At 41.4% G+C, this 14,910-nt stretch overlaps 1 protein-coding gene across 3 annotated transcripts; it reads left to right on the forward strand.

The window, feature by feature from the left end:
- Positions 1-10,388: 10,388 nt before the first annotated feature.
- Positions 10,389-14,646, forward strand: LOC147463938 (CBL-interacting serine/threonine-protein kinase 9-like). Of its 3 annotated transcripts, XM_086492011.1 has the most exons (16): positions 10,389-10,407; positions 10,511-10,577; positions 10,845-11,195; positions 11,723-11,785; positions 11,910-11,981; positions 12,069-12,176; positions 12,286-12,366; positions 12,459-12,512; positions 12,610-12,735; positions 12,815-12,904; positions 13,016-13,138; positions 13,730-13,834; positions 13,915-14,028; positions 14,098-14,154; positions 14,235-14,309; positions 14,404-14,646. In XM_086492011.1, exons 2-16 carry the CDS (start codon positions 10,551-10,553, stop codon positions 14,470-14,472), a joined length of 1,515 nt encoding a protein of 504 aa, XP_086348137.1. In that variant the 5' UTR covers positions 10,389-10,407; positions 10,511-10,550; the 3' UTR covers positions 14,473-14,646. The 3 variants fall into 3 exon arrangements, with proteins under 3 accessions (XP_086348137.1, XP_086348134.1, XP_086348132.1); XM_086492008.1 differs by lacking the exon at positions 10,389-10,407 and having other exon boundaries at positions 10,443-10,577; positions 13,034-13,138; XM_086492006.1 differs by lacking the exon at positions 10,389-10,407 and having other exon boundaries at positions 10,445-10,577.
- Positions 14,647-14,910: the final 264 nt, after the last annotated feature.

The raw sequence follows: 14,910 nt of genomic DNA on the forward strand, positions 1-14,910 counted from the left end.
TTTGAGCTTACTAGTTTAGGCTAGTTACGTACTTGGAACCATTTGTGGCTCGCACACAATGTATCGGCAAGTTCCTTGCATTGACACGTGCGACAGACGCGCACACTAATGGAGCTTAAAGACCTTAGGGTTAACTTCATTAAAGACCTCCAAAGGTTAGTGTTAAAATTCCTTAGACCTAGGATTTTAGGCAAGCTAGGGATGTACTTGAGGTGGGAACCCGGCCCAAGCTTGAGGTGCTTGTCATGTTTGCTGAATAAGGTGCTTGAGGTGCTTCATGACTAAGGTGCTTGCGGGGCTTAAGGTGTTTGTTCCAAAAGTCAACAAAATCGCTACATATGGGGGGGCAAGCCCTACTTGTAGGAGCATGAGAGAAAACACACACACCCTCACTCAACGCAAGCCTAGTCTAAAGAGGCAACAAGGATACATGTCAAGCTCCTTTCCATGTTGCGCACATAAGGTGCTTAAAGCCTATTGGTTGGCCTCTAAAGGGGTCCAATAAGCTTTAAGCTAATTAAATTAATTTTTAAAGCATTTATCAAGTCCTCTCTCTCAAAGGGGAAAGGAGGACACTTGTCCAAAGGCTACCTCTATTGCTAGTTGTGACCAAGGCTTGTGATTGGCTAGGCTTGAGACAGCCAATGAGCCACAAGCATGATCTAGAAGAGGGGGTCGACCATACAAGTAGAGGGATTTCTTGAGAGGTTCTCTCTCTCTCTCTCTCTCTCTCTCTCTCTCTCTCTCATTGTGTAAAGTGCTGAGTGCAAGAACTTCATCTCGTTCTCCAAGCTTGTTGAGAAAATGAGAGCCTACACCAACACTCTTGGCTATGGAATGCAAACTAACCAAGAGCCATGCTCCAATGATAAATCTTGCCACCTTCTCCATCTTCATTACTATGCTATTATGATATGCTAAGCAAGAAGAGTGATGACAAGTGAGGAACTATTTCTTTCTCGTAAGAATGTTTCTTCTTCCTCTTCCCTACCCTCATTCCTTGCTAGCTCTCTCCACTTTAGAAGGTGTTTGAGGTCTTGGGACTGAGGCCGGGGACAAGTTAAAGCTTTCATTTAGCTAAGTTATGAACATAATTGTGGTGCATGAAGCTCTCAATCTTCATTGCACCATCAAGGTCTCAAGGAACACAAATCTTGTATAGACCAAGTCTCTCTTTATGGGAGAAATTATAATACAAAAGCCTTTTGAAGGGGGGACCGACTCCACATAAATTTGGTCCTCACCTGTTGTCAAGTTCTCTAAGTCTCTTTCTTGCAATGTATTGTTCATGTCAAGTAATTAAGTGTAATGGTTATGTTGCTACCTCTAATCAAGTTAATCTATTCTTTCAAAGTAGTCTCATAAAATGCTCACTACAGTTTTCTTTATTCCGCTATTCTCAATGATCATAGGCCATTTCCATTACATTGGTATCAAAGCTATTGGTTTCTCTTTTCTTGCTTAAGAAGAGAGGTCCTTAAGTTGTCCATGAAAGGTTGGACATGTTTATTGCAATAGGGTAAGTGGGACAGGGATCTATTATCTTGGTTGAAAAGGACTTAGTTTGAGGTACATCGTTGGGAACTATAGTCTTTATAATGGAGTTTATCGGGGCTTGCCTTTGGATTAACCATTATTGAGCTACTAGAAAGCTGACAGGAACCATAATCAACCGAGCAATGTTAGACCCTCTCCACTACTCTTTTTAATCAACAGTCTCTAAACCACGGGTGTGGCTGCTTGAGAGCTGATTTTCAAAAGTAAATAAGAGTAGCAACTAAGGTTTTTTAGGGTACCAAATCACAAAGTAGCATATATATAAGTTTAGTTAGGATGACTGACAATAGTAAAGAGAGTAGAATGAATATTGACAACTTTGATTTTGCACATGAAGGTGCTACTGATGATGCCCCAATGTTTGTGAACTACCTTGCTTGTTACTAGGTTACAACAAGCTATGGGCAACCCTGCTTTGCAAGTCGAAGTTACCCAACAACTTTGTGCTTATGGGATTTCCCTACCTCTCCAAGAAGAGAGAGAGCTTAGGAAGCCTCTTGTTGAGACTTCCAAAATAAGACTCTCTCCGATAAGAGAAGAGGAGGAATCCAATGAAAAAGTAAGAAGTGAATTCCCGAATTCCTCTGAAGACGTGTCTCCACGAAGACGGCAGTCTCGCGATGATCCCCAACTCCTCCTAAGAGGAAAAGATCATCCTATAGTCCTCTCTTCATCACTCCAAAAGGAAAGAGAGGAAACAAAGGAAGAAAAAGGCAAGAACGAGGCCACCCTCTTCTCCTTCCTCCTTTTCCAACGAAAACAACAATTATTCTCCTAGAGAATACAAGAGGAGAGGACATCACAAATCCTACCCAGCTTGGAAAAGGTCCCAAAATCTAAAGAAGTGCAAAGAGGGAGGAAAGAGTATCCCTTTTCTCACCTATGATGGCACCTTTGGTGCTATCAACAAAGTCTTGGCCTTTATCTAGCAATTTGATGTGGCCTTTGGAGATGAGGGCTTCACAGAGTCCTCCAAGCTACACCATGTAGCTATGCACTTTTTAAAATTTGCTCGTCAATGGTGGGCTAGCCTTCGTGGAAACGGTGAAGCCCTACAGACATGGAAAACTCTACAAGTTTCCATCATGAAGCAAATTCCTTACAAGCGATACAAAGGACAAAGTGCTTACCGAATGGAAAAGTTTGAAGTTGCTCTTCAACGAGTCTATCCATAAATATGTTGACAAGTTTTGGGATTTACATCTCAAGGCTACTATCTTTCAAAAAATAGAATTTTTTGAGCAAAAACAACAATTTTGTGTGGGATTACCTAAAGAAATGGCCAAGTATGTCAACTCGCAACGGATTGCTACTATCACCAAAGTAATCCACCACACTATGGTTGCTTCATGCATCAATTTCCAACAAGGGGCTAAAAGGAATGCCAAGTCCATGGAAAACAAAGATCAAACTGATGCAAAGGGGAAGAACAATGCCCAAAACTCTTCCCAAGGCAATTCCAACAACAACAACAACAACAATTGGTCCAAGGAGAAGGGAGTTTAAAAAGGTAAAAATAAACTCTTTCCTGAAGAGCTAGAAGCTTTTAGTAAGGACCACAAATGCTTCAAGTGTGGGGAGCAAGGACGTGGCTACTGTTCTTGCCCCAAAAGAAATACCCGCAATGAGACTCCTAGAGCTTCTATGATCGAAGCTCCAAAAGATGATGCTCATTGCAAAGGATCACCTCTCTCCTATGCTTGGATAAAGGTAAGAGAGAATGACGCCTTCATCCAGTTTGACCCTGACTCTTGACCCTAGCTCTACTCACAATTTCATATCACGGAGTTGGCCACCAAGTTAGGCATTCAAGCTCATGAGATGGGAGATGTTGTTGTAGCCGATGGAGCATTCAAGGGGCAAGAAGCCACAGTTACTCCCTTGATTGGGAAATTGAGGCTTCATGTCCAAGGCTATGTTGACAAAGAATATTTCTTCATCTCTCCTCTCAAGAATGAAGATGTCATCCTAGGGGCACCATGGTTTGACCATATGGCTGTTAATGTGAAGTTCCTTGAAAGAAGGTTGTATTCCAAGTACAATGAAAAGAACATGTACATACATGCTAATGAGCCTGGGTGTACCATACCCCTTGTAAATTCTCCCGCTTTTGACAGATCAATGAAAAGCTCAGTTTCCTCGTATATGATTTTTTTTCAAAGAGTATCTAAATGATGCTAATGTTCTAACAAAACAAAATGGTAGCAATCAAGAAGAATTAGGCTTGTCTAATTTTCTAAATAGACCAAGATGTGTTTATCGATGACATCCCTATGGAGTTACCTCCAAAACGAGGGGATGATGACCATATGATAGAGCTTCTACCTGGAAGCTCACCGCCTAATAAACCTCCTTATAGAGTTTCTCAAGCTCAACAAGAGGAGATTATGAGGCAAGTATAAGAATTGGTAGACAAAGGGATGGTGAGGCTTAGTTCCTCTCCCTTTTGTTCTCTAGTCCTTTTAGTGCAAAAGAAAGATGGTACATACCGCATGTGTGTGGACTATCGAGCAATAAATCATATCACTATCAAAAACAAATTTTATGTACCACAAGTAGAAGATCTGTTTGATAAGCTACAAGGCTCTACCTACTTCAGTAGGATTGACCTTAAAAGTGGCTAGCATCAAATAAGGATAGTGAATGAAGTTATCATAAAGACCGCATTCCCTACAACGTTTGGTTAGTCATGCCTTTGATTTGACAAATGCTTCAACCGCGTTCAACCGTCTAATGGAGATATTTTTTTGACCCCACCGTAAGTTCACTGGAGTGTTCTTTGATGATATCATCATCTACTCCAAGTCCTTGGAGGAGCACAAGCAACATCTCTAGGTAGTTTTTCAATCTTTGAGGGAGAACAAGCTTTTTATCAATCAAATAAAGAGTGAATTTTTCCTTCAAGAGATTCAATACCTAGGTCATATTATCTCTCAAGATGGTATCCGTATGGATCCATCCAAGTTGGAGGTAATAAAAGCCTGGCCTAATCCAAAGAATCTACATGAGCTACGAAGCTTTATTGATATGTGTGCACACTATAGACGCTTCATAGCAAAGTTCTCTCAAATAGCACGACCATTACATGACTTAACAAAGAAGAACGTTAAGTACTCATAGACTGCTAAAGAGAAAAATTCTTTTGACAAGCTCAAAGAGAAGCTTGCCTCCCAACCAGTGCTTATTCTTCTGGATCTCTCAAAGCCATTTGAGGTCAAATGTAATGCTTGTGGTGATTGCCTTGGACCCGTTTTTCTTCAAGAAGGCCATGCCATAGCATATGAGAGCCGAAGGCTCAATGACGATGAACGGATCTTGGGCATATATGAAAAAGAGCTTTTAGCTGTTTTACATGCCCATACACATGGAAGCACTATCTATTGGGGCCTCCATTTAGTTTGCGAATGAACCACCAAAGTCTCAAATACTTCATGACACAAACGAAGCTTTTCGACAAGAAAATGAGGTGGGCAAATTTTCTTTTGCAATTTAATTTTCATATTGCTCACATTGCTGGTAAGCATAATCAAGTGGCCGATGCACTATCATGACGATCGAGGGTAAATGCGATGTCTATAGCAATTTAATTTTCATATTGCTCACATTGCTGGTAATTTTCATAATCAAGTGACCGATGCACTATCATGACGATTGAGGGTAAATGCGATGTCTATAGCAACTCACAATGATCTATCTTCCATGATAGATGAGTACGCTATACTGACCCTGATTTTAAAGACATAATGTCATCCCTTGCCTTAGGAAAGAAAGAGGAACCATTCACCTTGCTGGATGGTTATCTTCTCCATGGCAACATGCTATGTGTTACTCGCTCCCTTCATGAGAAAGTCATGTATGAATCCCATACTCCTCCCTATGCGGGGCATCGAGGGATTCAACCTACTCTTTGAGGAGTAGAAACATACTTCTATTGGCCTACCATGAAAGCGGACATACAAGGGTATGTATCCAAATGTGTGATATGCCAAAAGACAAAAGGATAGAGGGAAGAAACCTTGATTACTTCAGCCATTGCCAATCCCTAATTTTCCATGGGAGAGTATATCCATGGATTTTATCTTTGGATTACCCAAGTCTATCCATGGGAATACGAGAATATGGAAAATAGTCAACAGGTTTAGCAAGCAAGCACACTTTATTCCTATCAAAAAGACTATTAAGTCACACCAAATGGAAACCTTCTTCATATTTCATATTTTCAAAGACCATGGATTGCCAACATCCATCGTGTTAGATAGAGATCTTAGAATGACCAGTAATTTCTAGAAAGGTCTCTTTGAAAATCTATGCCTATCACCCACAAACGGATGGCCAAAGTGAGATAGCCAATCTTACGATTCTCGATCTACTAAAGACTTATGTTATAGAAGTAGATCAATGCTCACTATGGGAGAATTACTTACACCTTGAAGAGTATGCATACAATAATACTGTCCATACGGAAAGGCACCTTTTGAGATCAAAGAGGGAAGACCTAAAAATCCCTTGCTACTTAAAGTACATGGGAAGATCTTCGTTGCCGATGAGTATAGCCATGACCTACACGAATCTTTCCAAAAGATTAAGGTGTCTATATCCATCTCTCAACAAAGGTAAAAGGTTGTTGTTGCTGATAAGCACAAAAGGTCCTTAACGTTCAAGGAAAATTATTGGGTCTTACTCAAGTTTCCCGAGGCTTGATTGAGGCAAACAACGGGCAAAAATCCTACGAGCCACCAAAAGTATAATGCTAAACTAGCAAAATGATACTATGGTCCCTTTCAAATCTTGAAGCCAATCAATGACATGGCTTATCAACTCAAGTTGCCCAACCATTGGCTCATACACAATGCTTTTCATGTGAGCCTACTCAAGCCCTACAAAGGAGAGCCACCAAAAAACCCAATTATTGAAGATCTCCCTAGAAATCGAAGACCACGAAAAGGTGCTACAACCCAAAGCTATCCTTCGACATGAAGACAAGGTGCTACGGCATGGTAAGATTATCCGGTGATATCTTATTAAATTAAGAAATTATCCTTTTGAAGATGCTATATGGATGCAAGGAACATAGCTTGAGGATAGTATGAACCTTGTCAATGCTTACGATGCTACACTAGAGTAAGCAAATGTAAATGTTTCTTTTAAATGATCAATGTTTTTGTCTTATAAGACTAGGTCTCTCTTTTTAGTGTGCACAAATTTAAGTAGTATGCATTCTTAGAATCATGTTTGTGATGACGACGTCTCTCAAACACCAAGTAGAATTTATCACTCTACTTTGGGAGAACGAAATGGACTCAAGGGCAGACATGCTTGAGACAGCTAAGTCTCCCAAGCCCCAAATGGATTAGTCATGCTTGTGATGACGACGTCTCTCAAACACCAAGTATAATTTGTCACTCTACGTTGGGAGAATGAAATGGACTCAAGAGCAGACATGCTTGCAGTAGCTAAGTCTCCCAAGCCCCAAATGGATTAGTCATCCATCTTCGAATGATGTCATAGGGTAAAAAGGGATCCTCTACCCGCTAAGAAACATCAACTAATGACTAAGGCTTTATCTATTCTACCTGATAGTCGAGGACGACTATGATTTCAAGAGGGAGGTAATGTCATAAAATCTAATATCTAACTAACCCAAATGATTTTCTCATATTAAACTGATCATTTAATGTGGGAGAATAAACAGGAACAAGAGTTTGAATATAGACATGTGCTTATGAATCTATCTCAACACGGGGCCAAAGTCAATGGGTCCAAAGAGAGATGGTCTGTCAAAGAGCAATGCTAGCTAATGGAGCTCAAAGACCTTAGGGTTAACTTCATTAAAGACATCCAAAGGTTAGTGTTAAAAGTCCTTAGACCTAGGACCTAAGGCAAGCTAGCGATGTACTTGAGGTGGGAACCCGACCTAAGCTTGAAGTGCTTGCTGATTAAGGTGCTAGAGGTGCTTGTCGTGCTTGTTGACTAAGGTGCTTGAGGTGCTTCATGACTAAGGTGCTTAAGGTGCTTCATGACTAAGGTGTTTGAGGGGCTTAAGGTGTTCCAAAAGTCAACAAGATCCCTACATATGGGGGGTGCGAGCCCTACTTGTAGGAGCATGAGAGAGAACACACACACCCTCACTCAAGGCAAGCCTAATCTAAAGAGGTAACAAGGATACATGTCAAGCTCCTCTCCATGTTGCCCTCATAAGGTGCCTAAAGCCTATTGGTTGGCCTCTTAAGGGGTCCCATAAGATTTTAGCTAATTAAATTAATCGTTTAAGCATTTATCAAGTCCTCTCTCTCAAAGGGGGAAGGAGGACACTTGTCCAAAGGCTACCTCTATTGCTAGTTGTGACCAAGGCTTGTGATTGGCTAGGCTTGAGAGAGCCAATGAGCCACAAGCATGAGCTAGAAGAGGGGGTCGACCATGCAAGTAGAGGGCTTGCTTGAGGGGTACTCTCTCTCTCTCTCTCTCTCACACACACACACACACACTCTCTCTCTCTCTCTCTCTCTCTCATTGTGCGAAGTGCTAAGTGCAAGAGCTTCATCTCGTTCTCCAAGCTTGTTGAGAAGTTGAGAGCCTACGCCAACACTCTTGGCTATGGAATGCAAATCCAACCAAGAGCCATGCTCCAATGCTAAAACTTGCCATTGTCTCCATTTCATTACTATGATATTATACTATGCTAAGCAAGAAGAGTGATGATAAGTGAGAAACTATTTCTTTCTCGTAAGAATGTTACTTCTTCCTCTTCCCTACCCTCATTCCCTGTTAGCTCTCTCCACCTTCGAAGGTGTTTGAGGTCTTGGGACTGAGGCCGGGGACAAGTTAAAGCTTTCATTTAGCTAAGTTACAGACACAATTGTGGTGCATGAAGCTCTCTATCTTTATTTCACCATCAAGGTCTCAAGGAACACAAAGCTTGTATTGTACCAGGTCTCTCTTTATGGGAGAAATTATAATACAAAAGCCTTTTGGAGGGGGGACCGTCTCCACATAAATCCTATCCTCAACTTTTGCCAAGTTCTCTAATTCTCTCTGTTGCAAAATATCGTTCATGTCAAGTTAGTTAAGTATAATGGCTATGTTGCTACCTCTAATCAAGTTCGCCCTCTATTCTCTCAAAGTAGTCTCAAAAAATCGCACTACAATTTTCTTTATTCCGCTATTCTGAATGGTCCTAGGCCATTTCCATTACATTTGTGTTCCATCTCATCCATCGAACAATCTTGAATTCCTAAGTGGCACAACCAACATTCTTCAATTTCTAAGTGATGCGATTGAAAAATGTGCCACACGCTTCTAAAGGCTACATTGCGTCTCATGACTAAGTGACTTTTGTATTTTTGGGGGAGGGAGAGGGAGTTGATAATGGGTTCTAGGATTGGCAAATGCCACATGGATTTAAAGCCCCCTCCTTCATGAGATATGTCAAGGGACTAAAAAAAATCAAAAGTTAAAGCGGGGCATGCAAGACTTGGTTGCCATGCTAAAACGTTTGTGCATGGATGTAGTCACTAGATATCACAAAATAGGTTGTGGGCTCAAGCTTTGGGCATTTAAGATTATCTTACTTTCGCTTATTATCATATTGCGAGCTCCTTGACCTAGAATGTAGATCCCTTTGGCCCCCACATTTACCACATTGTGTACGTAGAGGCGTGGGTGTGGTAGGGAAGGGACCAATTTCAAGGGCCCTTTCACAAGGGGGCCTCTCACACACATTAGGCTGTTGGTGTTTTTGCATGTACATAAGGGATATGATTGAGGTTGGGTGGTGGTTCATACATTCATGAGAGGTTTCAAAGATCAAGTTAATCAAGACAAATCTTTGTTTCAACAAGGGAGCGTGAGACTCCATATGTCTAACAATCCTTTCGCTACGCATGAGTACCCAACTTCCAAAGCCACCTATATAGAACCGGTTGAAAAACTACATTATTGTGTTTCAGATGAAGATAAGGAAAAGAAAAATACAAAATTTTTAAGTGGAAATTTGACCATATAAGCAAAAAGCTTTCTTGCATGCGTTCATCTATTAATGTCATGCACTCCTTTTGCTTATGACATAGCTATCCATTGTGTGTACATGCCCCAAGTGGGGTCAAGTAGTGACTGAGGAACAAGTTACACCCGATGCAAGTAGGGATAAGTCCATCCTCTAGTCGCACCTGCAAAGGAGCTACAAAGCATGCGAAAGTTTTGGCAAAAAGCGAGCACTCTTATTGGACAGAGTTGAAGAGGATTACGGTCATACGTTCGCTTGCAAAATTATAGCCTAATCCTTTAAAAAATGAAGGGGTTATCACTGCACTAACAAGATTTCTACAACCTTACAGTGAAAGTCGAACCTTCTAAATCTAGGTACCTTTCTCCCCCTACTCCCCCACTACCTCTGGCGGGCGACTGGGCTCTAAGTTCTTGTGAGAAGGAAGGTCCAAACTCCTCCAAAGTCCAAAATGACCCGAATTGGGCTCTTTGATGAGTGACTAGTCTACGGTGTACTTGGAGTCTATTAGTAAAACTAGGTTTACAAGGTGTCCACACGACAGCAAAGGAAGAAGCTTGGAAGTCAAGGGGTGGAGAGAAAGAGACTGTGACACGTGGAAGGGCCGGTGTTGGAACTACAAAATTAGAAGAGAGGTGGAAAACGAGTGCATCATAGGGGTCCCAGGGAGGGGTATGGGCTGGCAAATGAAAGAAATGTGGCATTCCTAGTACCCAGCCGCCTTGCGGCTCTTGAGAGAGAGAGAGAGAGAGAACCTCACAGGGGCAATTGCAATTTGCAAATGCAATTTTGCCCTCACTCTCTCACAGCCAGGCGGAGGCCCTTGACTCCTTGGGTCGCATTCTTCGGTAAAGTAAAGAACAACCCGGTTTGTGTGTGGTTTTTTGCCTAAAAAAGATGCGGACAGTATGAGTGTAGATTTAAAGTGGGTCTGTGTGGTGGTATGTATAGGCTATATGATGTGGGTCTCGCCGCGCCCCGCGCAGGATGGATGCGTTTTCCACTAAAAGAAGTGCAGGTATGATGGGTTTGTGTGTGTTTGATGTGGGCCTCGCTGTGTGTATGTGGGTCTCTCTCGCCTTTCTGTTTATGTGTGTGATGTGGGTCTCTCCAGCCTCTGTATGTACGTGTATGTGAACAATAAGGCGGCCTCCCGTCACCCGTGCGTGTGTGCATGTGTGTGTTGTGTTGAGAGGGTGTTGGTGGTGCAGCCGGCCGCTGCACCGTCCTCGTCCTTCTCTACTCATTTTCCCCTCTTTTCTAATCAGAGCTGCATTTCTCCTAGATCTTTTCACAGCAGCAGCGGCAGCCGCAGCAGCAGCAGCCATGGCTCCGCATGGTGAATTTAAAGACATTTCCACGCTCTTCTCCTTATCCAAGGGACCTCCCTCCCTCTTCTGATTTCCTTCTCCTTGGCCCGGCGGCGACCGTGCATGATATGCACGCGCCTTCCACAATGAGCGACAAGGGTTATTCCAATGCCCGCACCCGTGTCGGTCGCTATGAGCTCGGCCGTACACTTGGGGAGGGCAACTTTGCCAAGGTCAAGCATGCCAGAAATATCGAAACAGGCAAGCATGTTGCCATCAAGATTCTTGACAAGGCCAAAATTTACAAGGAGAACATGGTTGAGCAGGTCAGTTGTTCCTCCTCATCTTTCTCATTGAAGTTTATGAACAATCCAGGGGCCACAAATTGCACACAGGCTTGCTCTCTTTATTTTTTTGGGGAGGGGGTGGTGATGTGCGTATGCTATTCTTTGATGTGGTTTTGTCTTTCTGTGCAGAAGTTTTGCTAGATTTTTTCCTTTCATTTTACTCTCCTCATTTTGCTTCCTAAGTGCAACTTGGATTATAACTTTTCTTTCATCAACAACCCAATTTGTATCTTGTATATCAAATTCCTGCTGTATATTTGATCAATGTTTTGGCATTTGTGGGCACTGCTTTGTCTTTTGATTGGTTTTTTCACAGCTATGATTTTGAGCCAAGATGCCCATCTACACTGAAGGTCAATGGCAGGCCTCCATTTTTTTTCCTAAATAGTTCTACATTCTGATCATGGCATCTGGTTTCAAATTAACCTGATTGCAAACTACTATGCAGCTGAAGTGCCAATTGCATTATGAATGACCACATCTTTTTTTTGAATATACTGAACCAGATCAAAAGAGAAATCTCTACCATGAAACGCGCCAGCCATCCAAACGTTGTGCAGCTTTTCGAAGTAAGCTCAACCGAGTTATTTATTGAAGTATTAAATGCAATGCATTTGGTTTTCATTTTGCATTTTATCTGATTCTCTACAGCCTCGCTTTGTTTTGAAAAGACCTGTTTACTTTAACTTACAGGTAATGGCCAGCAAAACGAAGATCTATTTCGTCTTGGAGTACGTTAATGGGGGAGAACTTTTCAACAAAATTGTGAGTGAAGTGAAGTTTTGGTAGAGTTAAATTTTCTTTTTACTTGCACATGTTATAAAAATATTAGTAAAATTCTCATTCTGGCAGAATCGAGAAAAACGGTTAAAAGAAGATGAGGCAAGAAGGTACTTTCAACAGCTCATAAATGCTGTTGATTACTGCCATAGCCGGGGGGTTTATCACAGAGATTTGAAGGTCATTTTTTGCATTTCCTAGACAAGAAGTTCGGCCTTAATTTTCTGCAATTGAGGCCGTATATGGGACGGTAGTAATTGAACTCTAACAGAGACATTGGTTTTGGCAGCCAGAAAACCTTCTGCTGGACTCACATGGAAATTTAAGAATATCTGATTTTGGCCTCAGTGCTTTGCCACAACAGTGCAGAGTGAGTGGTTCTTTAATTTCTCTCCTTTTTCTAAACCCCTTTGCAGGAGTTCTCTAGAGCGAGGGGTTTTGATCTTTTGATTTTGGCCACAGGAGGATGGGCTTCTTCACACCACTTGTGGCACTCCAAATTACGTTGCTCCAGAAGTATGAACGCTATTTCTTGAGTGCTTGCAATGCTTCTGCTACTTCAGTTCTTCATTGTTGACTCTAATTTTGTTTGGTTTGTGTTGTGCATCACAAGGTCATTGTAAACAGAGGCTACGACGGGGCAAAAGCAGACTTATGGTCTTGTGGAGTAATTTTATTTGTTCTTATGGCAGGCTATCTACCATTTGACGATAAAAACCTCTTAAATCTTTACAAGAAGGTACACTATTTCTCGGCAATGTGTTGAAAACTCGGGCTATTTGACATTCAATTTGCAACTAAGGTGGGAGTTTGGGCAGATTTACAAGGGTGAATTTTCCTTCCCTGACTGGTTTTCTTCTGGAGCAAAGAGACTGATTGCCAAAATATTAACACCCAATCCCAAGCACGTAAGTGTCTGAATCGCAACTAGATTGAAGTAGGCAACAGGAGGTGTGATCAGGATTGTGGTGCCTTGGCCTGTTTCCAGTATAATGAAGATGTGCATGGATGATTTGCAGCGAATCACTGTTGCGCAGATACTTCAAGATCCTTGGTTTCGAAAGGGCTACAAGCCTATCAAGCAGGCTGCATTTCAGAACGTCAAACTAGATGATGTGGATGCAGTTTTTAGTGAGTCCAAGGTATTTCATACACATTTTTGAACGTGTTAAAAGTATGTTTTATGTGGATAAGTGGAAGGTGCTTTGTAGGCATTAGGGTGTGGCAACAGATTCAGCTATGAGTTTACTTAACATATTTAACACGGGAATGCATGTGTTTGATTTGTGGATGCGGTTTTTAGTGAGTTCAAGGTATTTCATAGACAGTTTTGAATATGTTATTGTAGATTTTAGGGAATATTACCAATATACCAATATAATTTGTGGAAATTCTCACAGCACCACTCAAATTTTGTGAATACTTTAAATCTCCTTTGTCATAAAGATTAGACTATGCAAACTTGGGGCAAATCCATCCCAAGATGATACAAGGGTATATTGGGAACTTTTCAAATTTGAGGGGTATTTAAGAATTTCCACAAATTTCAAGAGTAATTTGGTAATTTTTTCTGGATTTCATGTGGAGAAGTAAAAGGTGCTTTGTAGGAATTTTGGGGTGTGTCAAAGTAGATGAGGCAAGATGCAGCTTATAGTTTACTTAACATATCCAACATGTGAATGTCCGTGTGTTTTATTTGGGCTGATATCTGACGTTTTCACCTTCCTTTCCAGGCTGAGCTTGTCACAGAACTAAAAAGACCAGCTTCTTTAAATGCCTTTGAACTGATCTCCCTCAATAAAGGCCTCGATCTGTCTGGTTTATTTGAAGACGAACTTGTACGTCCCAGCTTTAAATGATCTCCATTTTTTCTGGCTCCACCTCATTTCCTGATCACTTTCTCTTGCCTGACTTGCAGGAGTCAAAACAAGCAAGCCACTTTACCTCAAAGCTTTCAGCACCTGAAATTATTTCAAAGATGGAAGAGACTGCTAAGCCTCTTGGTTTTAGTGTACAAAAGCGTGACTATAAGGTATGCCTTCGAATTCGCTTTTGTTGTGTTTTGTTTCCTTCAGCTGAGTTCTGCTTCAATTCCTTTTAGATGAAGCTGCAAGGTGCAGACCCAGGCAGAAAAGGCCATCTCTCCATTGCAACAGAGGTTAGAGATGCTTGAAAAAACTGCGCACTCCAGGTTGTGTAGTGACCATTGACTAAAGGTTATGGTTGTGCTTGTTATAGATTTTTGAGGTGACTCCTTCACTTTTCATGGTAGAAATACAAAAGGCAGCTGGTGACACTGTAGAGTATGATAAGGTAGCCATTTTTGTTCTTGTTTTTGCTTTAATGAGCAATTGGTTTTTTTTTGGAAGAGAAATTGAGGTTCATTCTGAATTTTTGGATGGTGCAGTTCTACAAGAGCTTTTCGACAGGTTTGAAAGATATAGTCTGGAATAGTGAAGTGGATGTAGCTGTTTAAGGATTGACCCCGGTCTGCCATGTTTGTCAGAAGAGATTGGCTGATGATTGTAGATGAGAAGATTGTGGAGAGTTGTACATTGAAGGACCTGGAAGCAGGTGCAGGTCTGGTTTGGTTTTGTTATTATTGTATGTTAAACTTGATGAATAATACCAAAGCTGTGAAGTTGTCATCTGCCTCATTCTGAAGCGATTGGGTTCATAATAAAGTTGGTGATGAAAATTTTAAGTTTTTGATGCAAAGCTTTGAAGTTTGAAGGAGTATAATTCTGTGTGAGCAAAATTGTTCACGTTCGACGTACGGGATAAATTGGGTACGATCTGTTCTGTACCATGAACTCGTACGTTTTGTTCAGGATTCGTTCGACAGACAGTTTTCTTGTCAAAGTTGGAGTCTCTGTTGAGCATGTGGAGTGACCATTTCTGAACATTGGGGGCT

This window comes from Adiantum capillus-veneris, chromosome 2, assembly GCF_014529385.1.
Source record: "Adiantum capillus-veneris isolate H3 chromosome 2, ASM1452938v2, whole genome shotgun sequence".
Taxonomy (NCBI): Eukaryota; Viridiplantae; Streptophyta; class Polypodiopsida; order Polypodiales; family Pteridaceae; genus Adiantum; species Adiantum capillus-veneris.